We start from the raw sequence: 27646 nt of genomic DNA, 5'->3' as shown, positions 1-27646 counted from the left end.
TGTTGTTTAAAGAAATCTGTAGGCTTTTATTTTTATCAGATTAAGGGAGTCTGCTTCAACTATGCTGAAAATATTAATCTAGATGGATACTAAATGCTATCAACTGTTTTCTCCAAATACACTGAAATGAGAATGTTTCTCCTCCCTTCATAGGTTAATGTAGTAAATTATATTAATTAATTTTTAATGCCAAGTTTCATTTGCATTTGTGGATGAAACTTGATTTGGCTACTATAAGTTATTATTTTAATAAATAGCTAGTTTGATCTGTTATTTTAAAATTTTTAGGCTTATGTTCCCTAGTGAGAATGATCTAGAAGTTTTATTTATTTGTACTGTCCTTTTTTGACTTTGTTTCCTGGCCTCCTCACTTCTATTGACAGAATTCAAAAAAAGATATGTGCCCTCAGATAAAAACTTAGCATGCTATATATTTAACTTTATATTGCTGTTGACTCTTCTATTCCCACCACCAATTTAAAAGAATGTAAAGAAACTCTTCAAGAATAAGAATGTGGTTTTCTCAGAGATACAAACCTATTTCTCAGTAGATGAGTACCCAATACAATTTTATTGGATTAATGAAAGATTCATAATTTTAGTTGGCAATGTTTTCTTATTCTATTTTCTTGATGAATTTATATAATAATGAAATGATTAAATGCATTCATTCACTGAGAACTATGTACTTAATGCCTACAATGTGTTCTGATTAAAAATTCTATATAATATGTTGAAACCATCTTTATTGATTAATACAAGATAAATGTTTCTAAATTTTCTATGTGATCTTGACAAGAATGTGTATTTTTCACAGCTGGATACAGGAACCTATTAGTTCAGGCTTCAAATTAGTTCAATACTTAGTTACTAAGGTTTTCCTATTTGTGTTTGAACTGGCTGTTTGATCAATTAAAGTCATCTATACTGATGGCAGATTTGTCAATTTCACCTTCCAGTTCTGTCAAAACTTGTCTATATTTTTGAATCTTGAAGATGTGTATAAATTTAGAATTGTATTTTTTTATCCATTATATGTAATGGATGTTTTATCTCTAATAAATTTTTAAAGTCTATTTTATCTAATATGAATATAGTTTAAGTGAGTTTTCTTACATTTTCAAACTGTGTGTGTGCTTGTGTTTTAGGTATATATCTCACAACCTCAACATCAGTATCATGTTAAACTGTATTCAAGCCTGTGCTGTGCTTAGTCGCTCGGTCTTGTCCGACTCTTTGCGACCCCATGGACGGTAGCCTGCCAGGCTCCTCTGTCCATGGAATTCTCCTTGGATGGAAGAATACTGAAGTAGATTGCCATGCCCTCCTCCAGGGGATCTTCCCAACTCAGGGGTCGAACCCAAGTCTCCTGCATTGCAGGCAGACTCTTTTCCACCTGAGCCACCAAAGAAGCCCAAGAATACAGGAGTGGTAGGTAGCTTATCCCTTCTCCAGGGGATCTTCCAGACCCAGGAATCAACCAGGGTTTCCTGCATTGCAGGCAGATTCTTTACCAGCTGAGATATCAGGGAAGACCATATGTACTCCAGTATATCCCATGAGCTCCCCTGGTGGCTCAGTTGGTAAAGAATCTGCCTGCATTGCAGGAGACCTAGGTTCAATCCCTGGGCCAGGGCAGATCCCCTGAAGAAGGAAATGGCAACCCACTCCAGTTTCTAGACTGGAGAAATCCCATGGATAGAGTAGCCTACAGGCTACAGTTCTTGCGGTAAAATATCCTCCCAAATTTGAAACAAGTGACCTAAGAGCACACATTGCATGATTTAAGTTTGTTAAGGTATAATTTTGTGGCCCAGAATGTGGTTAATCTAGTGAATGTTTCATGTGGGCTTGAGAAGAACGTCTATGCTACAATTGTTGGATAAAGTAATCTACAGGTATTCAATTAAATCCAGTTGATTGAAAGTATTGTTGAATTTCCTTCCTGATTTCCTGCCTACTGGATCTGTCCATTTCTGAGAGAGGGGTTTGGAAGGCTCTAACTATGACAGCGACTTCATCTATTTCTTTTACCATTTCTACCAATTTATGCCTTACATATTTTGATGTTCTGTTGTTAGATACATATACATTAAGGATTGTTATGTCTTCTCACAATTGACCCTTTTACCATTATGTAATACCCCATTTTATCACTGATAATTTTCCTTTCTGTTAACTGTGCTCTAAAGGTAACATTTCAGTGTTTACTATAGAGTTCTTTTGATTAGTGTTAACATATAAATCTTTATTCTTTTAATCTATATGTGTCTTTATATTTAACATGGATTTCTTAAGGACAACACATAGTTTTGTCATGTTTTTTATCTTCTCTGCCAAACCCTTTTAATTGATATTTAGACCATTAATGTTTAAAGTAATTACTGACATATTTGGAGTAATATCTATTGTTATCTGTTACTATTTTCTATTACTTTCACTCTTTGATTCTATTTTTTTTTTCTGCAAATTTTTTTTTTTCATTTATTTTTATTAGTTGGAGGCTAATTACTTCACAACATTTCAGTGGGTTTTGTCATACATTGACATGAATCAGCCATGGAGTTACATGTATTCCCCATCCCTATCCCCCCTCCCACCTCCCTCTCCACCCGATTCCTCTGGGTCTTCCCAGTGCACCAGGCCCGAGCACTTGTCTCATGCATCCCACCTGGGCTGGTGATCTGTTTCACTATAGATAATGATTCTATTTTTATCTTCCACTTTTTCTGCTTTTGTTGTCTTGATTGTGCATTTTATGTGATTCTATTTAGTCTTTTCTTAGAATATCAATTATTTTTTACTTTTAAAAAAAACGATGTCCTTAGAGTTTGTAATATACATTTACAACTAATTTACAATATTTACAACTATTCTAAGCCCCCTTTCATATAACACTATACCACTTCATGGGTAGGATAAATATCTTAAAATAAAATAGCACTCCTAGGTCCTCTCTTCAATTCCTTGTTGCTATTTCATTTGCTAATACATGAGCATATTATGCTATTATTATTTTGATCAAATTATTATCTTTTAGATTAAAATTTTTAAAAATGTTTTCATTATACCATCACTCTTTTCTTCTGTAAGTCATCTCATTTATTTATATAGATCCAAGCTTCTGATTTATATAGCTTTTCTTCTCTCTAATGAACTTTCAACATTTCTTGTAAACAAGTCTACTGATAACAAATTCCCTCAATTTTGTTTCATTTCTCCCTAATTTTGAAGGATTAATTTTTCAGGTTACAGAATTCTAGGTTGGTGTGTTGTGTCTCTCAAAACTTGAAATATTTAATTTTTCTTGCTTACTGGTATCTGAGATGTCAGAAGTAATTCTTATCTTTGTTCACCTGTAGGTCAGATGGGCTTTTTTCTTTGTAGTTTCTTCTCAGGCTTTTCTTCTTTATCTTTGATTTCCTGTAGTTTGACTATGATATGGGGGCTTCCCTAGTGACTCAGATGGTAAAGACTCCTCCACCTGAAATGCGAGAGCCCTGACTATGATATGTCAGGGTGTAAATTTTTTTAATTGATTTTGCTTGCTATTTTCAGGCTTCCTGGATTTGTGTGTTGCTATCTGACTTTAATGTAGGAAATTCCCAATCATTATTACTTCAAATATTTCTTCTTTTTCACTTTTTTCTCTTTCTGATATTTCCATTATGCATATTACATCTTTTGTAATTATCTCAAAGTTCTTGGATATTCTTCCTTTTTTAACTCTTTTCTTCCTCTTTGCTTTTTAGTTTTGGAAGTTTCTATTCACACATCCTCAAATCAGAGATTCTTTCATCAGCTTTGTCCAATCTACTAATGAATCCATCGAAGATATTCTTCATTTCTATTGCAGTGTTTTTGATCTCTAACATTTGTTTTTTAAGATCTTTCTGCTTATATTACCCATTTATTGTTGCATATAATTTTCCCATTAGAACCTGTAGCATATTAATCTCAGTTGCTTTAAATTCACAACCTGGTAATTCCAACATTTCTGCTATATTTGAATCTGAATCTGATATTTGCTCTGTCTCTTTAAACTGCATTTTTGCCTTTTAGTATGCTAATTAAAAAAAATAATGATGGATTGGATTGAAGAAAACTGCAGAAAAGAAGGCCTTTAGTGAATGTGGTGGTAAGATATGGGGTCAAAGAAGTGTTCTATGGCCCTATAAATAGGTCTCAGTCTTTCAATGAGAGTATGACAGTCCTTCAGTCTGACCTGTTAGGTGCAGCAGGATGACTAGAAGGGGATGGAGTAAGATATTTTCCTTCCCCTTAATTATATTTTTGATGTCCACTTTAATAGTATCATGCTATTTTTATAAACTCTACCACATACTATTACTGAGTTTACATTTATTATTTAATATATTATCAAATAAGATTATTATTTAACCTAGCTTATATATATTGGCTAGTTTACTTGCTCACAGTTAATTTTTGCCTATCAGGCCTTTTTCCTGAAATAATTCTATTTCTTTATAAAATATATCCTTAAAAATTTTCTTAGTGAATCTACACCAGTGATAACGTTGATAAATTTTTGTCAGACATAAGTGTCGTTTTTCTCCCTTGTGTTTAAATGATAGTTTAACTACAAATACAATTCTAGGTTTGTTGGTTACTTTGTCTTTGTACTTCAGAGGTACTATCCCACTGTCTTTTGGCTTCTATCGTGGATTGAGATATTCAAAGTTTCAATTTCTTATAAATTCATATCTACAAATAATTTATCTTTTTCTCTGGCTACTTTTTAGGATTTACTCTTGGTCTTTGGTAATCATCAGAATCACTATATATAATCAATGTATTTTTCATAGCCTATTTAGGATTCAGAAGGATCATGTCATTACTCAACTTTTGCCAATTCTTTACCCTTATCCCTTTAAATACCACATGTCTTCATTTTTTATATGCTCATCATCTCTATTCTATAAAGCTGTCTTAATCTATCCCCTTGCTCCTAACATCTTTTTCATGTTTTAAACTTACATTTATGTATATACCTATCTCAGGGAAACAAGAATAAGTGTTTTTCAAAGATTAATAATATCGTCCATGTGTCAGACAGGAAATGAAATTCTTGACTTTGACTCATGAAGTGAACATCTAATGTAGATTCTATAATATAAACTGCCTGAATGCTAGTTACATGAAAATGAATTCATTAGTGTTACAAAACTATAATATAAAATGAAATACATTTAGAGTAAAAAATTTCTGTAAGTAAATAGAAAACATAAGTAGTAAAGCTCAATGTGTAATAAAAGTATGACACAAGTTAGTCATGATGACTCATACTTCTGGACTTTAGTTCCATAAAGGAACATACTCTCTAAAATAACAAGAAATACTGATTTACATAAAAATCAATGTAGAGTGTGATGATGGCACCATTCAAATTGTTGAATGGTAGAAAGGGTTATTATATAAAATGTTTTAAGCTGGCTCTGCTATTTATGATACCAACAAAATGCATACTGATAGTTTGATCTTAGTTAATTCATAAAATCCAAGATTAATGTTATAAAAGGGTCACAAATCAGAGCCAAAGAATAAAGGAGTATTCATGGTTACTAATAAATTGCTCCATGAATGCTTGGCCACCCTTGCAGATAATGATGTCACAAAATGATGAAAGAATAGTTAAGCAGCCAACAAAGTGCCATTGCTTGGCAGAGGCACTGATCATTGCATCATTCTTGGACCAGAGCCCTTGAGAGGTGAACACGGCTATTAAAAGAAAATGAAAAACTCTCAGGATGCAAGTTTCAACTGGCAACACTTTTCTTAAAGCTAGATTCTATCAATACTTGAACTCTTAGAACAGGTAAATAAAGTTCCAGAGGAGAAAATAAGTCATGCCTATATTGTAGCTATGCCACCATGTTATCTGACATATACTAGTTGGTTCCATACACAAGTTTCCAATTCCTAGGTTGCATTCTGCACTTGTGAACTTAACACATATTTTTGAAATTTATAATGGACTTACTGAGCAGGTGGACCAGAAGTACTTTTTGACGATAAAGCTAATAATATGACTAGTTAGGAAATGATCTAAAAAGTAAAAAGGAGTTGGAGTGGGGTGGGATTTAGAAGTCTATATATCAAAATAATATTTATTGAATAACTCCTTGATGTGAAATTTTAGAGCAGGCAAATTAATCTACAATGACAAAATGGTGGTTTCTTCAAACAGGGTTGGCGGGGAGATATTGACTACAAAGGAGCACAAAAGAGAGCGTGCAGAGAGGAAAAGGTTCTATATGTTGATCAGGGTGGTTATTACAACAAGGCTATCCATTTGCCAAAACTCAAACTATACATTTTTAAATGGGTATATTCTATTATATAAAATCATACTTCAAGAAAGTCACTCTATAAAGAAAAAACAAGATATTCCTATATGTCAAATTTGGTAAAGAGATCAAGAAATATTTGTATTACTTCTTTTTTTTTCTGACCCTTGATCTCCTACTCTTTATTAGGAACATATTCCGCAAAGGCCTGCCTTTGGTATCGATAGCAGGAAAGCACAAAAACTTTGCTTTTGTGAAGATTAAAGGAAAAGTGATGGGTAAAAATACTTGCCACTGGGGCAACAGTCATCCACCCCTGCCACTCTGGACTCAGGCTGACCTTAGGACTTAAGGAAAGACTGTAATCAATGCTGCTTTACCTCCAGATGTTGAAGCTGATGTCCTGACTTCAGGAATTGCTTGCTAGGTTAGCACTCGCCCCACAAACACACACACATACACAACAAAAAGCAAAAAAAAAAAAAAAAAACTGTCTTTTGAGTGCACAAGGTTTTTTCTCCATAGAATGAATCCTTACACTACTCTATGAACTCATATTAAAAATGATAAATACTTGCCAGTATATGAATTTATAATTATATCAAAAAAACATTTAAAAATTAAAAATACATGTATAAGTGACAATTATTAGTCAAATAACATTAAACATTTTATTTTTTTTTTTTGTAAATCCATGGCTAATTCATGTCAATGTATGGCAAAAACCACTACAATATTGTAAAGTAATTAGCCTCAAATAATAAAAATAAATGGAAAAAAAAATAAACAAATGGAAACATCAAACTAAAAAGCAAAAAAAAAAAATTAAGCATTTTAAAACAGTATCAACAATCATATGATCTATGGAAGCCTGATGCCGTGTAATCCTGAAATCTACTTTAAAACATTTACCTCCGCTCAAAAGTCATTGAATAGTACCTAGTCTGTTGGCATTTGTTTGCCATAGATTAATCCTAAAATGGACCAGCAAATTAATTACTCACTGCTTTAGTCATTTGGAGGGAAGAAATGTGACAAATGCTCAAAATTTTTCTCAATTAAAGAAATATGCCATTATTATTTATGGCAACCATAATACATTATGCTCAAAACACAATACATTGTGTTTAAAGTCTTAAAATTGCCAATACCATACCAAAATATGTCAGAGTTCCTAGTCCAACAGCACTGAGGAGAGTAAGTGAGCCTCCTTGAGATAAGTATTTTAAGTTTCACAAAAAGCAGTGGAATGTTTAAGAAAAAGTAAGTATGACTTTAAGTTCATCTTAGAATCAATGGTATCTTTGGTTATAGATATTGAGTTGTTTTAGGTTATTTGTTAGTTTTTTTTTTTTAACTTTATGAATGGACAAAATAAATAGGAGCAATGAAATAGACTACTGATCTTACTATACCCAGAATAATCAATAATGTGTTCTAACTACTAGTATAAGTCTCAAGTATTAGAGTAAGTTTTATTTTTTAGGGTTTGCAAGCTTTAAAGTGTCTGAAAACCAGATAGTTAACATGAATGAGGTCACCAAGATATAAGGCTAAGAATAGCAGTTAACACAGTGGCAAGTGAAGAGTGATAATAATGCTCTAGAGAGGGTAACTGCTTCTATGAGTTAGCCAGCTGTTACCATGGGGAACGGGGGCAGTGTTGGACTACTTTGTAATTAAGAGAACTCAGAGATGTAATAAAAAGATGGAAGGAAGGAAAGTGAAAACTCTTCTTGGAAATTAAAAAATTGAACACTGTTCCCACCTAAGGACCATCAGTTTGCAACATCAACTTTACAAGCAAAGAATATTTTACAGAAAATTCTCTAGAATTACTATATATATGGACACATTTCTGATTTCACCATTCCATTCCCCCAATTTCATTCATTTTCACTTCTGCTAAAAACACTTTCTCATAGGACTGACACTTGCTAAGAACTGGCATATTCTCAAGGCTTACGTTTTCATCTGTTTGCCAAATGGCTGTAATATAAGTCACAAAATTCCTGTTTATTGAGTAATATTATTAATGGCTAGCATAATACTGTGAAATTGAAGACACTCCTTTTGGATTATGTCCAGATCTTTAAAGAGAACATTGTTTTCAATAGGATATGAATGGCTTATATTAAAACTTGTTGTTTAAAAAGTGGAACAACGTGAAAACACTTGAATAAGTATATTTTCAAATTATTGTAGGGCCACTTTTTCAGATATAAGTCCTACATGTATTAAAATATCTAGAATGATAACAAAAGAAAAGGTCATGTCATGAATACCTTATAAAATCATTCTTCATTTTCAACAAACTATTGAAAATATCATAGGACTGAGAAATCATTCAGCTTAACAGTTTATTGACTTTTCCCCTTCAGTTGCATTTGGGAAGAAAGTGAATGATATTTGTTGCTCTTTTATTTATGGTACAATTCATGAATTATCAAAATACTACAAGAAGGAAGATAACAGAAAAGTCAACTTTTAAATTTTTGTTTTCAAAAGGCACTTAATGTCTAAATAAGAAGCATTAAAACATATTCTCAACATAAATTATAGTTAATTATTTCACTAGTTCATAATTCAACAGTCACCACCTGAGACCAAGTCTGAAAATACCAACTTGACTTCTGAAACCAATCAAGAGCCTTGACTCATTTAATGGCTCTATTTTTAAGAGGAAGCATGAAATCACCCAAGAATCATAAGATATCAATCACTGAACTGTGAGCATTTAGAGAGAGAAAAGGGAAAAATCTGGGATGGGGCATGAATAGGAAGGGAGATGGGGATGAGAAAAGGGTAGAGGAACCAACCAGCCAAAATAAAGCAAGAGAAGCTCAAAAAACAATGTATCAAATGAAAGTATTAGGCAGTCCTCAGTCTTAATTTACTAGACCTATTCGTATCAAAGTGTCCTACTCAATTCATCCCAGAGCATTTTTAAATTGAGTTATTAGTGGACTTGGGGAGGAGGAGTGAGATTATAAAAGAAATCACTGACTGTAAAAAAAGGAGTGTCTATTTTAAATGATCAAAAGGAGACAACACTAAGAAAAACAGTATAAATGTCACTTCAATATCAAGAGCAAATCAAATTGCCCAAAATTTAAATACACAATTACAGCTGAATAAAGAGTGAATCAATGAAGTTAATTCAAATGATTTCCCCTTCTGACAATATGGTAAGCCATATAAACATTAAAATCAATGTTCAGAGATCTTTTCATGATATACTAATACAATCACACTCAAAGACTTCAGTGTTAGATATCTGAAAAATATAGAAGATTCTTTCTTTCAAATCGATTAACTAGTGGCAAAGACTAAATGTATAAATAAAAAATTCAGCAATATAAATCCATGATCTGGAGAACAGGTTCAAATGAACATCTGAATTAGAATGTGGAGGTTTGGGTTTGAGTACATAGAAAGAAAGGTGGCTGTAATCAAATAAAAGATCCTAAGTTGAAGCAGAAGATTAGCAAGACATTCTAAATGTGCCAGAGGATGGGGTCACAAAGAGTCCGACAGGACTAAGCAACTAAACTGATGAAAATACTAAGAACCATTGAACCATACCCATTAAATGCATGAATTGCATGGTTTAATAATTATCTCAAACAAGTTGCAAAAAAAAAAATGCTAACAGTTTAAGAGAATCAAAATTCTTGGAAAAAAAATGAATAAATAAATGTGCCAGAGGAATGCTGCATCTCAGAAAATATTCTTGCCATTGAACTATACACACTAATGCTGTAGTTGAAAACAAATTAGATTATCAGAAGACAAAAATGGAGTTTGTCAAATCCTTTACAGATGGTTTTTAAAACAAGATATTCCATGAAACTCTAAAACAAACTACACAGAGAAGTGAAGTGACTAACAAAACACAAGTCAGGAAAGTCTAGAAGGCAGGAAAGCATGAAAGTCATATGAGAGGCAAGAGACAGTGCTGCCACTTTAAAAGCTAAAATAACTAATGTTTAATCTCATATTTATATAACAAAAGATACAAATATAACCATTCCATATTCTTGTCAATGAAGAACTAACTGCTTTTTAGAATAACAACTACATAAAGTAATCCATTGTATTTACAACTTGAATTTAATACGTGTGAATGTGTTAGTCACTCAGTCATGTCTGACTCTTTGTGACCCCATGAACTGTGGCCCACCAGGCTCTTCTGTCCATAGGATTTCCTAAGCAAGAATACTGGAGTGGGTTGCCCTTCCCTTCTTCTTCTCGACCCAGGGATTGAACATGGGTCTCCTGCACTGCAGGCAGATTCTTTACTGCCTGAACCACCAGGGAAGGCCCTTAATTTAATATACACATGACAATATAATCCTCCAAAAATTTTGTACCAGTTGGGAGTTCCACCAATGTTATATTAAAAATTCAAATTCTCGCAAATCTAAATGTCATCAATTTTGAAATTTGTTGCTAATCTGATAGGCTAAAAACAAAATTTTATTATTATCTGCACTTTCCTAATTAAAACTGAAGTTGGTAAACTTTGATGCATTTGTTGAAAATTGTCTTCTTTGTGAATTGCTTGTTAGTATGTTAGCCCCTTAATATTATTACCTTCAACAGCAAGGATATCAAACCAGTCAATTCTAATGGAAATCAATCCTGAATATTCATTGGAAGAACTAATGCTGAAGTTGACGCTTCAATACTTTGGCCACCTGTTTAAAAGAATCAACTCACTGGAAAAGACCCTGATGCTGGGAAAGACTGAGAGCAGGAGAAGGGGCGGCAGAGGATGAGATGTTTAGATGGCATCACTGACTCAACAGACTTGAGTTTGAGCACACTCTGGGAGACAGTGAAGGACAGGGAACCCTATGTGCTGCAGTCCATAGGGTTGCAAAGATTCGGACATGACTGAGTGACTGAATAACAAAATTATTAATTATTTTCCTTAGTATTCTTTAAGCATTCTTTGTGTATTAGGGATTGTGGCATAATAAAATGCATATTTTTGGTCTCTGGCACATAGCTCCTAAAACTTGTAATTTCCTAATTGGTAAGAGTGATAGGGGCATATTTTGTTATAAACTTGGTTTTTATTCCCAGTTCCTAAAATAGTTCCAGTACAAAAAGGTAAAAAATATGTTTATATTCATAACAAGTGCCTTTCCACCTGAGTTTATTTTAATGAGATGATTTTTGGAAACACCTTAAGGATAAGGGCTGGTGCCTGGGAAGACAACCAAGTGGTCAGAGGGGTGGAACTTTCCGCCTCACCTCTAGATCTCCAGGGAAGTGAGAAGGGCTCAAGGTCAAGTTCAATGGCCAATGATTAAATCAATCATGTGTAATGAAGTATCCATAAAAATTCTAACTGAAAAGGTTCTGAGAGACTGCAGACTGCTAAACCCATAGAGATGCTGAGAGGTGGCACACTCAGAGAGGGCATGGAAACTCTGTTCCCCTTCCTCCTGACCTTCTCTGTGCATCCTTTCCATCCTGGAAGGGCTTGCTTGAGTTGCATCTTTTTACAATAAATGGTTACCTAATAAGTAAACTATTTACTTGAGTGTTGTGAGCTTTTCTAGCAAATTATCAAGCCCAAGGAGTGCATTAGGGGAACTCCTAATTTGTAGCTAAGTTGGATAGAAGTTGTAGTTAACCTGGGGACGCACTACTTGCAGTTGGCATCTAATGAGTGATGTCTTCTAGGACTAACCTCTAAACCCATGAGGTCTGTGCTAACTCCAGTTAGTGTCAGAACTGAATTAAATTGTAGGACACCCAGTTGGTATCCATAGAGAACTGAATTGCTTGGTATAGGGAAAAAACATATATCTGGTGTCAGAAGTGTGATCTGTAGTTGTAGGTAGAATAGTGTGTGTTTCCTTTTTAGAGGGATCTCAAATCTCTATCTGTTAAATATTTTCAATCAGCCCCATCACTTTTCACTGCTGTGCTTAGTCGCTTAGTCGTGTCTGACTCTTTGCGACCCCATGGACTGTAGCCCGTGAGACTCCTCTGTCCATGGGGATTCTCTAGGCAAGAATACTAGAGTAGGCTGTCATGCCCTCCTTCAGGAGATCTTCCTAACCCAGGGATTGAACCCAGGTCTCCCACATTGCAGATGGATTCTTTACCATCTGAGCCACCAGGGAAGCCTTCGCTTATAAAGAATACTTATAGGACAAAATGTCAGTACTTTTTATGACTCCTGACATGCTTCTTTCTTTTGTATTTCATGTTTTGCTTATATAGACCCCACCTGAAATTTAGAAATATTGTTCTAATCTTTATTTTCATAAATTTACAGTTGTTTTTACATTTAATTTTTTAAGCACCTAGATTTTTATACATGTCATGAGGTAGGTAACTTTATTTTCTTACAAATTGGCAGCCAATTGCTTCAAACACCATATTGAAGATGTCATACTCTTTTATTTCTGCTGTAACCCTGTTTCTGCTGCTATAACCCTCTTTCATATCATCTGTTACTGATATTTATGCTGAATACTTACTTCTAACAAATCTCTCTTAATTTTTTTTTCATTTACTTCTTATTTCTAAAGATGAAGCTAAATTTCCACTTCAAGTATGAAACTTACCCTGATGATTAGAGACAAACTAAAGCAATGTAACTTCTAAGTGATTTTACTATAGATTTTCAAATTAACTACTAATTTAAATTATTGATATCAGCAATAAATTGAACTTGATTGATGCAATCACATAAAGATCTCTTTATATACATCTGCACAAATGTACTCTTTAGGTGTAGCAATCTGATCCCTTTCTTAGTTCCATCTATTTATATGCCTTAGAAGTTGTTTTATAAAATATGATAATGCTGACGAAACAGAAAAAAAAAAAAGGAAAAAGAAAACCTCTGGGTTTAGTATTAGTTGTTATTTCTCACAGAGTATTTTTAAATAAAGTTTTCAACTTTACTCGTAGCTTTCATTTTTCTCTATGAAAATGTTTTCTGAAATAATTAACAGTTTAAGTTCATATCAATTTACTTTTACTCATAAGGAGAAGTTAGACCAAGTCAAGTTTAAAGGATTTATATTTAACATCCCACCCACTTTTCTGAGATTCCCGTGAATAAACAGAACTCACATGAACTCCTTCAGTGAAACTTTCCTCAGAGCAGAGGCATCTATAGGGCTGGCTTGTTGTGTCACAGTGATTGGCATGACCATAGCACTGACATCTGTGGACATGAGCATCAGACAACTCCTTAGAAACACCAATTCAAGTGTGAGTATACTTAAAGATCTATGTATGTAACCACTATATGAATTTAACAAGAGGCAAGTTTATTAATCAACACAAAATTCAGTTCCTCTTTAATCATATGGATAATATTCATAACAGTTTTAAATTAACACTGAAGTATTGGAAGGATTTTCATCAATATCCAAACCACGCTGTTTGTGAAGTTGATTTTCAAACTCATTCTGAGTTGTTTATACTAATATTAACCATGTGGCAAACCTGTCATGAAAAGGCATTTACTGTAACTACTGAAGAAAACACAATCGAGACTACAAAGTTCAGAATAAACTGAAGGATAAAGTTAACACATTTCAACCTGTCTTTTTCCTCAAAATTAGACGGTGAAAATTTAACAGCTATTTTTTCATTATGCTATGACTTAATAAATAACATTTATATGTTGATATTCCAATCTGCTTTTAAATATTTGCTTTATTCACAGGGTATATCATTCTTCTAGCACAAACTAATTCTAAGTAGAGCCTATATATGCTGCATTTCCATACTAGGGAGTACGCTATCTTGTAGTTTTCCAACTATTCATTTGTTTAACTTTGTTCTCTACTAGAGCCAGATAATTATAAATTACTTAGAGTGTCCTAGAATTTTCCTTTATTCCTTTATAGGAAAACAGATATTCCTCGTAAAACTGTGAATTGTGAACTTAGAGAGATCAAGATCAGTACTTACAAACTAGCTGCTACTACAGTTGTGACTTCAAACCTAGCTTCTTCTCTTTGATTTCAAGAATACTTGAAAATTATATTCCAGAAGAAATGAGCAAAATATTTGGCAATTCTTTTCTAAGTTGGATTCAGGGTATCATAATTTCTAAACGCAAGAGCTTTTGAAAATTGATTTCCTAACAATGTGATATTATGTACAGCAAAGACTCACATACAAATCTCCCCCCAAAATCTTAGAATAGGAAACAATTTCAATACATGGAAGCTGGAATCTGATTTGCTGTAAAAGGCTAATGTATTTTTAAATGAGCATGACAAAAATTTGTCAGAAACAAGATTCATCATGAAAAGCACACTCAAAACCTTGGTCATGAACACTACCTTCCAGTGACGGTAATTTCATTGACTCCATAGTATCTGTGTCTGGGGCTGACAGGAGTCTCAGTTGTATGGTACTGTCCATGGAAATGAAGTCGTACTTGTGTGGCCTTAACGAACTCTTGAAGAGATGGGGTATTATAGAAGTTATTGTATCCAGGACGAGGATTTGGTCCAGGTGTTAGGATGCTAAAGGTGACATTACCACAGGAATATGGAGTAAAACTGTTGATGAAATTAGAAATCATGAGAAGCTATTCATATTTTTGACAAAGCAGACATTATAACACAGTATTAGTAATAGCTTAAATTCTTCATTCTTGGAAACAAACATTTCATATACTTTATATACAAGCAATATGAGAGCATCCCAGAAAATATAGTAAAACATTTCCCTGAGGACATAATAAAAATCCTATTAATATATAAAACTTGGTAGATAATCTGAAAATCAATTTTAAAGCACAAGTGAGTCTGTAAGCAAGAGCTACTCTATAAAATCTTACAGGAATTTTAAACATTGTTTAAAACTCAGTTTAAGGAACAGTCTTAGAAAAATCTTCAAGAAAATTGGTGATCGAGGAAGTCTCTACCAGCTTAGCTAGCTTGCATGTAGTTTACTACTGCACATTAGTCTATTCAAATTAACTCCTAAATGCATTCAAAGATAAAAATTTTAAAAATATTCATACTTGGGAAGTTGAAGACAGTTGACAGAATCAGAATTTTCCAAATCTCCATTGTTTTTCATTCTGAAAGTGCTGCAATTTCTAGCAAAATACTGCCAATCCTCCCAGTCTAGGCTGTCCTCCTTTTTCCTCTGAATCCTTATTGCTATTGGTTGTGGACTAGAAAACTGAATGATAATGTAAAACACCTGAAAATGAATGTTAATTGTCATTGAAGTTTTAAGTTTGACCCCATCAGTACAAATCAAACCACAAGAATTGTTATGTTCAAACATAATAGCTTACTTCCTTATAATGACAATTACCAAATATTCGTTAGACATCAGAAATTCCATAGTCTTACAGTAAAGACAACACATTGTACAATAGCATATATGTCCCTCTTCTCAAGGATTTTAAAAATTAAAGTGGAAATTAATACATTTTATATAAAGACATGAACAAAACATTACTTCTATAAAATAATTGTTATATATTTTCTTACAGTTAGTTACAATAAGGACTGTGATTTTCATTAATTTGTGCTACTTAATATTGAAAAGAATGTTTTCATATTTCATATGATTTTGATACAAATCTCTAGAAAATTAGGGCCTGTATATCTCCTTTGAAATATTTTTATTTTATAGGTTATGATACACTACTTTGATGAGGTGATGTTCAGTTGCCTAATTCAGCTTTCACTTTATAGCTGGTTAAATTGTTTCCCCAAATAGATGTGTTCAAGTCTTAACTCTTGATACTTATGACTGCAACCTTATTTGAAAATATGGTCTTTGCAGATATAATTAGGGGTCTCAAGGTGAAGTAATCCTGGTTGTACAAGGAAGAGGGCCATGAAATGGAGGCAGAGATTGGAGTCATGCTGCCATAAATGAAGAAATGCCAGGAGCCACAAGAATCTGGAGAAGGCGAAGAAGGATGCTTCCCTACAGCCTTTAGAGGGAGCATGGCGCTGTCAACACTGATTTCATACTTCTGATATTCAGAATTATAAGAGAATAAATTTATGATTGCAAAACTATTAAATGTGTGGTAACTTGTTGAAATATGCACAGGAAACTAACACACATCCCACTGTTATGAATTACCTGATATTGTCCATTTTCCAAATCGATGGAAATAGTCACTCCTTGACTAAGCTGGGTCATGTTTGTAAACACATGTGACACCCATGAAGTACCAATATTGTTATCATTAACAAAAGAAAGAGGATGGGCTTCAGGATTCAGCCGTAACACCCTGTTTTTGGTTGTGTCTTCTGCATCATTAGGAATGCAGTACCGCTGATCCAAATGATGGACACGAGGGTGGCTGCCAGGGCAACGGCAATGTGACTGGATATGCAATCTGGGTAGATCTCCGGAGAAAACTTCCTGAATCTCTCTGTAGGAGTCAAGAGGAAGATAGTAAGGACCAGTAACTCAAAAGTGACAGGACTTCTAAGAGGTGTTACCAATGACTATCAGTATCTTGATTTACAGACATTTAGCCTTAATAGTTTTCTAAACACTACATAGAATCAAAGTCATTCCTAGTCAAACATATGCAATCTCAAAAACTGTATATCAAAAACAGTGAATTTTTTAAAATGAGATATAGTTGATTTACAAAGTTGTCAATTTCTGCTATATAGCAAAGTGATTCAGTTATATGTACACATACATTGTCTTTTATATTCTTCCCCATTCATAGTTTATAACAGGATATTGAATATAGTACCCTCTGCTGTACAGTAGGACCTTGTTATTTATCTGTTCTAAATATACTAGTTTGCATCTGCTAATCCCAAACTCCCACTGTATCCTGCCTTAAACCCTGAGCCCTTGGTAACCACAAGTTACCACAAGTAACCACAGTCTAATCTCTGTGTAAAATCAGCACATTCTTAAGTGCTAACTTTGTACATCAAGAAGCATGCACAAGTCCTTGACTGATCAAGATATTTGTTAAAATATAATATTTTACTGTGCCTATTTTGATTAAAAGAAAGGCATATTAAGTAAGATTGTTAAGCTGACTTATCACTATGAGTGAACAATAATGTATTGAAAATGAGTTATAGATAGGGTCCCCCCTTCATCCATGGAAAGAATTAAGAAAATTATTTTATCTGCTACTGTTTTAGGAGAAGGGACTGGGGCCAAATCCATTTGTCAGTGGTTTCCTGTGAGTCATCGGTACAGATTCTGGCACCCTAAAATGCTTCGATGGCTTCAGATCATATGACCACTGCCAACAGTCAAAGGAGAATGCCAATTTCAGGCAGAAATATTTAATTTTTCCATTAAGGGCAATATACTAATACAGAGAAAAATCAGTCATTCTCTTTATAGGCATTCTCCCACATAATACCTTTCCAGACATTTCAGATAGGCCAACACCAGCAAGCAAGGTCTAAGTAGAGAGCAACCCTGGTCTAAGTTGAGAGATCAGACTTCTCTCAGACCCCACTAAGGGCAAATGGAGGAGGCAGGCACCTTTTTCACTCACTTAAAACACAGAATGGCTCACCTTCTTCTTTAAATCTCATTCATACTTTTCACTTGACATCATGTGTTGCATAGGGCCGACAGTGACCATGCAGTGAAATGTTTATCTGAGGAAAATCTTTATTAGCAATGCTGCTCTTCAGAATTTTAGACAAAAATGATCTAAATGATTGTGAGACTAGTGGCCATAAATCTCCCCAAGAAAGTGTTTCAGTGTTACAGCATCCTATATTCAGGCATCTCTGGATCATATAGACTAACTAAAAGAATGTGTATATTCTTAATGGACATAAGATCATCACTTCATCTCAAGAGCAATGCCTCTCAAACTTACAAGAACTAGTTCTGTCATTGGAAATTCACCATACTAATCTACATTTCCCTTGAAGAAAAATGAATAAACATCCTTCTTTTGCAAGTGAATAAGATCAACATATTCATACAATGATGTAATATTATATCATCAAATCATAACTCGGGAAACAAACTTCAGAGGCTATCTCAGGCCGAATTTTCTTGAACTTTCTGAGGAGAATGGAAATATGCATGCCTTAAGAAACACCTAAGAAAGATTTCCTACCTATTCTCAAGATGAAGAAATACTTTAATAAATATAGGCCAAGTCCACACAATGATTTGTTCACTGGAAATAGAAATATATAACAATATTTCAAATTACTTACTCTCCTTGTCTCGAAGTCTAGTAGTCCAGTCTCTTGAGATTTTTCTATACATCAATATAAGTACTCATTTCCTTTTTTCTACATTCTCTAGTACTTACAAATTCAGCAAAGCAATTTTAAAAGGCAGATATAGCAGTTTCTTAAGTATCAGAAACAACTTCAAACAGAACACTTAAACAAATATATAAGGGGCTTCCCTGATAGCTCAGTTGGTAAAGAATCCGCCTGCAATGCAGGAGACCCTTGTTCAATTCCTGGGTCGGGAAGACCCCCTGGAGAAGGGATAGAATCTGCCTGCAGTGCGGGAGATCTGGGTTCAATCCCTGGGTTGGGAAGACTCCCCCCACTCTATTATTCTGGCCTGGAGAATTCCAAGGGGTCACAAAGAGTCAGACACAGCTAAGCAACTTTCACTTCACTTTTATCCCAAGTTACAGGTTTCCCTCGTGGTTTATTGGTAAAGAACTGGTATGCAAGTTGAGCCCCTGGGTCAGAAAGATCCCCTGGAGAAGGAAATGGCAACCCACTTCAGTATTCTTGCCTGGGAAATTCCATGGAGGGGACCTTAGTGGGCTACAGTTCATGGGGTCTCAAGAGAGTCAGACATGACTTAGCAACAAAACAACAGCATCCTAAATTATATACTTATTCTACTTGTTCAAAAGTCTAGTTTTCTTAGAATAAATCATTTGTGCAGAGTTTGATCAATTTTATGTTATGAGTTACACACAGAGTAGCGCTAGTGAATAAAAAGCATAGACTAAGCCAAAGCAAACAATGTAAACATTAATTAGATGATGTTCACCAAATGCTGTAAAGATGGAAAATGCTAAAATATTCATGATATTCTTACTTAAATGAATTTATCCTTACATTTCAGGTGTAAAATTTTCAATCAGCTTACCTGTTTGTAAGCGCCACTTGGTATAATTGAAAATCTTGCATTCTGCCAACAAACTGCTCTGAACCTGTAATACATATATATATATATATATGTGTATGTGTTATATATATATATGAAGTCTCAGTTTTCCAAGCAATGTCTGACAAATGTTCAAGTGAAATTCTTTTAAAGCTATGAAACTTTTTTATTCATATTATTTTCAGTTGTAGAGCATTATAATTCAACATCTGTATATAGTACAAAGTGGTCACCACAAATCTAGTTATCACCCATCACTATTACAAGTTGACACCCTTCATCAGTTTTGACCCCCTCTCAACCACACTCCCCTACAGTTACTAGTAAACTGTCCTCTGTATTGATGAGGTTTTTTTTTTTTTTTTTTTTTTGGCACAATCCTGTGTTCCCAATTCTGTCCCATTGACCCATGTGTGTTTTTGTGCCAACACCATACAATGTTGATTACTATAGCTTTGTAGTAGAGTTTGAAATCAGGGAGGATGGCTTTTCCAGCTTTGTTCTTCTTGCTCAAGATCATTTTGATAATTCATGATTTTTTGTGGTTTGCTACAACTTTTAGAATTATTTGTTCTAGTTCTATGAAATATGCCCTTGGAATTTCGAAAGGAGTTGCACTGAATTTATAGATTGTTTTGGATAAGATGGAGCAGTCTCTCAGAGCTATCAGAGGTGCTGTCTCCTGGGCTGCAGTCTTCATTTTGGGGGCTTCCCTGGTGGCATATATGGTAAAGAATCTACCTGTAATGAGAAGACTTGGATTTGATCCCTGGAGAAGGAAGATCCCCTGGAGAAGGAAATAGCAACCCACTCCAGTATTCTTGCCTAGGAAATTCCATGGACAGAAGAGCCTTGTGGGCTACAGCCTATGGGGTCTCAAAGAGTTGGACACCACTGAGAGACTAACTCTTTGGATAAGATGGACATTTCAAGAATATTAACTATTCCAAGCTATGAATAAGAAATAAATTTCTACTAATTTGTTTCTTCAGTTTCATTCATGAGTGTCCTATAGTTTTTAATGCATAGGTCTTTTACCTCCTTGGTTAAATTTATTCCTATTTTGCTTTTGTGGTGGTTTAGTCACTAAGTCATGTCCAACTCTTTGCAAGCCCGTGAACTATAGCCTGCCAGGCTCCTCTGTCCATGGGATTTTTCAGGCAGGAATACTGGAGTGGGTTGCCATTTCCTTCTCCAGGGTATCTTACCAACCCAGGGATCAAACCTAGGTCTCCTGCATTGCAGGCAGATTCTTTACCAATTTGAAGCAATTGTAAATGTGATTGTTTTCTTAATTTCTCTTTCTCCTAGTTCATTATTTGTGTATAGAAATACAACATATTTATGTGTATTGATTTTATATACTGCAACTTGCCTTATTTATTAGTTCTAACAGCTTTTGGGGGGCAGGCTTTAGGTTTTCCGTAACATGTTATCTGCAAATAGTGATAGTTCTCCCTGCATGCTACAGTCCATGGGGTCACAAAGAGTTGGACATGACTTACTGATTGAACAACAACAACAATAACATGTTATCTGCAAACAGCAACAGTTTTTCTTTTCTTTCTTTCCAATTTAGATTCCTTTTATTTTTTGTGTGCTGTGCTTAGTCACTCAATCATGTCCAACTCTTTGAAACCCCATGGACTATAGCCCCCCAGGCTCCTCTGTCCATGGGGATTCTCCAGGCAAGAATACTGGAGTGGGTTGCCATGCCCTCCACCAGAGGATCTTTCCAACCCAGGGATCGAACCCAGGTCTCCTGAACTGCAGGCAGATTCTTTACCATCTGAGCCACCAGGGAAACCAAAGAATACTGGAGTGCGTAGCCTATCCCTTCTCCAGGGGATCTTCCTGACCCAGGAATCAAACCAGGGTCTCCTGCACTGCAGGTGGATTCTTTATCAGCTGAGCTACCAGGGATTTCTTGCTAATTGCTGTGAATAGGAATTCCAAACATTGTTGACTAGAAGCAGTGAGAGGGCATCCTTGTGTTATCCCTGATCTTGTAGGAAAAGCCTTTATATTTCCACCATTGTTAGCTGTGGGTTTGTCATACATGTCCATTTTATGATGAGATATAGTCCCTCTATAAACACTTTGCTGAGAGTCTTTGTCATAAACTAATGTTGAATTTTGTAAAATGCTTTTTCTACATGTATTGAGATGATTATACGACTTTTATCCTTCATTTTGTTGATGTGACTTATCACCTCGATTGATTTGTGGGTACTAAACCATCCTTACATCTTTGGAATAAATCCCACTTGATCACAGTGCATGAGCCTTTCAATGTCTTGTTGGATTCAGTTTGCTAATATCTTGTTCAGAATTTTTGGATCTATGTTCATCAAAGAAGAGTTTGAGAAGACTAGGTATTTAATCTTTGAATACTTTCTAAAATTCACCAGTGAGGTCATTTGGTCCTGGGTTTATTGGTTGAGAGACTTTTTTTTAAACTGTTTTAATCCCCTAACTAGTAATTTAGTCAATAGGTGGAAGTGCTTTATATCACAGCCTTTTCAAATTCTTATAGACCAGTATGTGTGCTAAGTCACTTCAGCTGTGTCTGACTCTTCGTGACCCCATGGACCATAACCCGCCAGGCTGCCTTGTCCATGGGATTTTCCTGGCAAGAATACTGGAGAGGGTTGTCATGCCCTCATCACTGACCAGTATATCTTTTACTAATTACAAATGAATAACAGTAATGACCATAGTTATTTCTATAAACATTATAGGCTTTAAGTCAGAGTTATTATTTTGGCAAACCTATTTACTGACACAACTTATAATCTCTATCCAGAATATCTTCCCCAAATCAAATTTCTCTGTAGTTTATAAACCTATAAATCTATCATTTCATCAGCCCTAAATGTGATTATCATCTGTTTCCCATGTGATTTTCAGAGCATTCACATTACTAAGAAGAAGACTCCCCATTTTTCCATTCCACTTGCTCAATCACCAAGCTTCAGGGCATCAGTTTGGGTACTTTCCAAATTAAGATTAATGCCTCATTTGAAAACCTGCAATAAATGAGGCTAGATTGTAAACCTCCTATTTATGAGTTCCGAGTTACTCACATGTATCTGAATTACTCACATGTCTCCAAATTCCATCACCACATCTTTATAAAATAAGTCAAGTTCAGAATCCAATCTGCTTTTAATTAGGTAAGATATGGGTAGATATCAACTTTAAACCACACACAACTTTATCAATTCATCAAATATTTATTTACAATGTATTAACAGATAAGCCCATGGAGAGTAGGAACAGAAAAATGTAAAAAAGCTTAAGTTTGTTTGTTTTTGTTTTAATAATAAGAAAAACAATGAAAATGGCAAAATTCTGCTAGAGTTTAAATCATGGGTACACAAAAAAGGATATGATCTAAAGTATAATGCCAATTCAGTAACTGTTTTTTAATTAAATTTAGAGCAATTGCCAATCAGCAAATGACTATTTTCTCAAATGTGTTTTTTAACAATTATATTTTTTAATTTTATCTTAATAATAGAGTTTTTTTAAATGCTTGATCAACCTTTGCTGCAGTTCCTTGGTGGTGCCTCAGAGGAACCTAGGACAGAGTGAGGTTATGCCAGATGAATAAAAGATGCCAAGTAGAATTAACACACCAAATAGTTTCGATGCTGATCTCAGAAGCAGGGGGAGATGAATGAGCAAAGAAGGATGAGACTCAGGGGCACATAAAGGACATGAGTTTGTGTGAGTTTGTGCTAGTGTGTACATATTTCATATTTCTTCTTATAATTATACTAACAGCTATAGTTAAGAAAATAACATTTCACATACGAATATTTCTTCATGAATCTAAAGGTTTCCAATTGATATACAGGAAGTAAGCTAATTGAAATAATTATTCACTTCAGTGTTGGCAAAGGATACTAAAGAGATAAACACTGATTCTGCTATTGGCAGCATTTACTAATGAAGCAACAAGAAGTTTCCCATCATCCTCAAAGCATGCTGGGCCATCAAGCAATACCCTCCCCAAATTAAAAAGCTATTGTTACAGGCTGAATGGTACCCTTCCCAAACTGCATATTGAAGTCATCCCCCAGTACCTATGAACATGCCTTTATATGGAAATAGAGTCTTTGCAGATATAATCAAGTTAAGGTGATATTATTAGGGTGGGCCCTAACCTGACTAGTACCCTTGAAAGAAGAGGAAAGTCCCTGGTAGAAACATATTCACACGATGAGAAGGCCATGTGACAACAAAGGTGGTGTTTGGAGTGATGTAACTATATAAGTCACGGAATACCATGGATTGGTGCCCACCACCAGAAGTTAATTAAAGGCAAAGGATTCTCCACTAGAGGTTTCAAAGAGAACACGGACCTAATAACACCTTGATTTTGGACATATAGCCTCCAGATGTGTGAGACAATAAAGTTCTATTGTTATAAGCCACCCAGTTTGTGGTACTTTGTTATGGAGGCCTAGGTAATGGACTTAGTCAACATTTCGTACATTTAACATAACGAGTTATCAAAGAGAAAAAAAATGTTATGAGCTGTATTCCATATTATCCAATTTGTTTTTTCAGTATATTAAAAAAAAGTCTAAAACATTATACATAGAGCTGCTAGGGAATGTTTTATTTCATAGTAACCAGAAAATACAGATCATAACAAATAAGGGATAATCACTTGTGATTTTTGAAAGACCTAGTATCACTGAAAGCAAAATTGATGATCATTGTGAATTTCTCAAAGCTTGAATCATGGATTTAAATTATCAAAGTGCTTTCATTCTTTCTTCATTCATTCCTTCAACAAATATTTATTGGGAGCCTTTCACATGTTAGGAATTTTCATGGGTTTCAGGGATACATCAGTTAACAAAATAGGCACAAAAAGTAAAAAAAAAAAAAAAAAAAAAACCACTGTGGAGCTTATATTCCAGCAGTTATATGAACATAGTAAATGAGTAACTTATATAGTATATTAAAATATGATAAATGCTATGAAAATGGGGAAAATTAGAGCTACATAGAAAGCATAGCTAGAATTTAATTTGGATGGTATGTTAAAGAGAGGTCTCATTGAGAGCAGAAAGAGAATGAATCAAGTATACATCTTGGGGCAATATTGCAGACAGAAGTCAATTAATGCACAGACCCCTAAGTCACTATGATTGGCATACTACAGGAACTGCAAGAAGATAGGACTCTGAAGCAGAGTGAGAGAGGGGAGGCTCTTGGAAAATTAAGTCAGACAAGTCAGCCAGACAAGTAGCTGGCTGCTGCAGCGGTCGGCAGGGGGACAGGGTCATTGGGTTCCAACTGTGAAAAGTCACAGAGCCCACTGTTAGTACTTTGGGTTTTATTCTGTGTAAAACAGGAAGCTACTGTAAAGCATAGAGAAGTGATATGAACTCAGGTTTATTCCGAAGTGTTAAAAACAGAACACAGGAAGACAAGGATAGAAGCAGTGAGACCAGTTAGGCTATTACAGTCATCCCAGTGAAAGTCAACAGAAGTCAAACTAGAGTACAGACGTGAAGGTGTCCACCTCAATACTAATAAATCTGAATGCATTTCCGATATTTTAGCATTAGTTAAAGGGACACTTCACTGCAGCAGGATTGTGAAATCTATTTTATCACCTTTAAAATAAAGGACTAGGTTTTATAACCCTTAAAAACACTTTTAGTTTCAAATTTGGAATCTGAACATAGAACAATCACATCTTCTACCACAGAATTCATATTTGAAGGGAATTTTTAAAGTTAAAAATGTTCACTAAAGACCTAGAGTTAATGTGAATAATCCACTCCAAACAGGAGAATTATGATTTTATTTTGGGGGAGAATATCATAAAATCAAGGACACAGTCATAAGAGTGAATTTTACTAATTCCTTTGGCAGTGCCAGCTTTACAGCAACAGATATTCATTGGAATAAACAATAAAATGATTTTTCTTTGGAAAATATTCATATGGAAAATATCGGTTAAATTACATAAATTGATCAAGTAAACAGATATGAATCATACCAGAAAGCCCTCATAGTTGTATATTTAGAAAATATATAATTACTGGAAAGAAGCAGTACATCCACATTATTATTGGTGGCACAGTAAAATTACTTCAATAGGAAAACTGAGTAAATAATCTAATATATAAATCAAGATAAAAAGAGTAGTTTTGCAATAAGCCAAATTTTTAAAAAGTCACACCAACTGGAAAGGAAGAAATAAAATTGCCTCTACTCATGGGTAATATAATTATCTCTTAGGAAAGCCAAATAAATTTATACAAAAGCTACTAGAAGCAATAAGTGAATTTACCAACAAGTTAAATATATAAAAATCAATTCAATTTCTATACACTAGTGATGAACTACTGGAAAGAAAATTTTTCAAGTAATATTTATATTAGTCCCAAAACATGAATACTAGTTATAAATCTAACAAAGGTTATGCCTGCTGATAAAAGTGTAAGATAATGATGAGAGAAATTACACAGTGTGATCAGGAAGGGCAAAGTAAGAACAACTGAAGATTTTGCCATAAAAGCAATGATAACACTAGCAAAGAATGTCAAATCAACTTTTCTAAAATGATGGAAATTGACCAAAGATTTGCAAAAATCCGTGTGTGTGTCTGTGTGTGTGTGTTTTAATGGGTGAATAACAATAAGAATAGCACATTTTGTGGCATTTTAACTTTCTCAATTGCCATCCTCCTCTCAATCACTCAATGGTTAATCTTAATGTTGGATATTCTATGATCACAGTGAAAAATAGCAGCCTAGCATCCGCTGGAGGAATGAGAGTGGCATTGGAGCTCCTTGAAAGGCTTAATCTCAGAAAATTGTCATTATTAGTCTGATAGTAGTACTATAAAAACACCACATGTATGGATTGAAATTACTCAGAGCTTGGTCATTTCTTTTCATACTGTTCATGGGATTCTCAAGGCAAGAATACTGAAATAGCTTGCCATTCCCTTCTCCAGTGGACCACATTTTGTCAGAACTCTCCACCATGACCCATCCATCTTGGTGGCCCTACACAGCATGGCTCACAGTTTCATTGAGCTAGACAAGGCTGTGGTCCATGTGATTTTCATTAGTTTTCTGTGATTATTGTTTTCAGCCTGTCTGCCCTCTGATAGAGAAGGATAAGAGGCTTATGGGGGCTTCCATGGGAGAGATTGACTGAGGAGGAAACTGGGTTTGTTCTGATGGGTGGGACCATATTCAGTAAATATTTAATCCCATTTTCTGTTGATGGGAAGGGCTGTGTTCCCTCCCTGTTGCTTGACCTGAGGCCAAACTATGGTGGAGGTAATGAAGATAATGGCAACCTCCTTCAAAAGTCCCATGAACAAACACTGCTGCACTCAATGCCCCTGACCCTGCAGCAGGCGACTGCCAACCCACACCTCCACCAGAGGCTCCTGGACACTCATGGCCACGTCTGGGTCAGTCTCTTGTGGGGTCACTGCTCCTTTCACCTGGGTCCTGGTGTGCACAAGGTTTTATTGGTGCCCTCCAAGAGTCTATTTAAGTTCTGTGTAAGTTCTGGCAGTCCTATGGTGGGGTTAATGGCAACCTCCTCCAAGAGGGCTTATGCCATACCCAGGTCTGCTGCACCAGAGACCCTGCCCCTGTGGCAGGCCACTGCTGACCCGTACCTCCACAGGAGACATTCAGACACAGTTCTGGCTGATATACCCATTTGAATGCAGAGTTCCAAAGAATAGCAAGGAGAGATAAGAAAGTCCTTCTCATCTATCAATGAAAAGAAATACAGGAAAACAGTAGAATGGGAAAGACTAGAGATCCCTTCAAGAAAATCAGAGATACCAAAGAAACATTTCATCCAAAGGCGGGCACAATAAAAGACAGAAATGGTATGGACCTAACAGAAGCAGAAGATATTAAGAAGAAGTGGCGAGAATACACAGAAGAACTGTACAAAAACGATCTTCATGACCCAGATAACCACAATGGTGTGATCACTCACCTAGAGCCAGACATCCTGAAATCAAAGTCAAGTGGGCCTTAGGAAGTATCACTATGAACAAAGCTAGTGGAGGTGATGGAATTCCAATTGAGCTATTTCAAATCCTAAAAGATGATGCTGTGAAAGTGGTGCACCCAATATGCAAGCAAATCTGGAAATCTCAGCAGTGGCCACAGGACTGCAAGGGGTCAGTTTTCATTCCAAGCCCAAAGAAGGGCAAT

The 27646-nt window shown here is 35.0% G+C and overlaps 1 protein-coding gene across 2 annotated transcripts in view; it reads right to left on the bottom strand.

Annotated features, from left to right (window-relative positions):
- Nucleotides 1-27646, bottom strand: part of USH2A (usherin) — a 903825-nt gene that overhangs the window by 795161 nt on the left and 81018 nt on the right. For both annotated transcript variants that reach the window (XM_070474523.1, XM_070474522.1), the window contains exons 4-8: nucleotides 19404-19467; nucleotides 16416-16710; nucleotides 15328-15512; nucleotides 14639-14860; nucleotides 13413-13506 (exon numbers count right to left, since the gene is read on the bottom strand). In XM_070474523.1, the coding sequence (XP_070330624.1) occupies nucleotides 13413-13506; nucleotides 14639-14860; nucleotides 15328-15512; nucleotides 16416-16710; nucleotides 19404-19467 (860 nt within the window). The remainder of the gene's footprint in view (nucleotides 1-13412; nucleotides 13507-14638; nucleotides 14861-15327; nucleotides 15513-16415; nucleotides 16711-19403; nucleotides 19468-27646) is intronic.

This window comes from Odocoileus virginianus, chromosome 11 (genome assembly GCF_023699985.2).
Source record: "Odocoileus virginianus isolate 20LAN1187 ecotype Illinois chromosome 11, Ovbor_1.2, whole genome shotgun sequence".
Classification (NCBI taxonomy): domain Eukaryota; kingdom Metazoa; phylum Chordata; class Mammalia; order Artiodactyla; family Cervidae; genus Odocoileus; species Odocoileus virginianus.
This window is presented reverse-complemented; position numbering and strand designations above follow the sequence as displayed.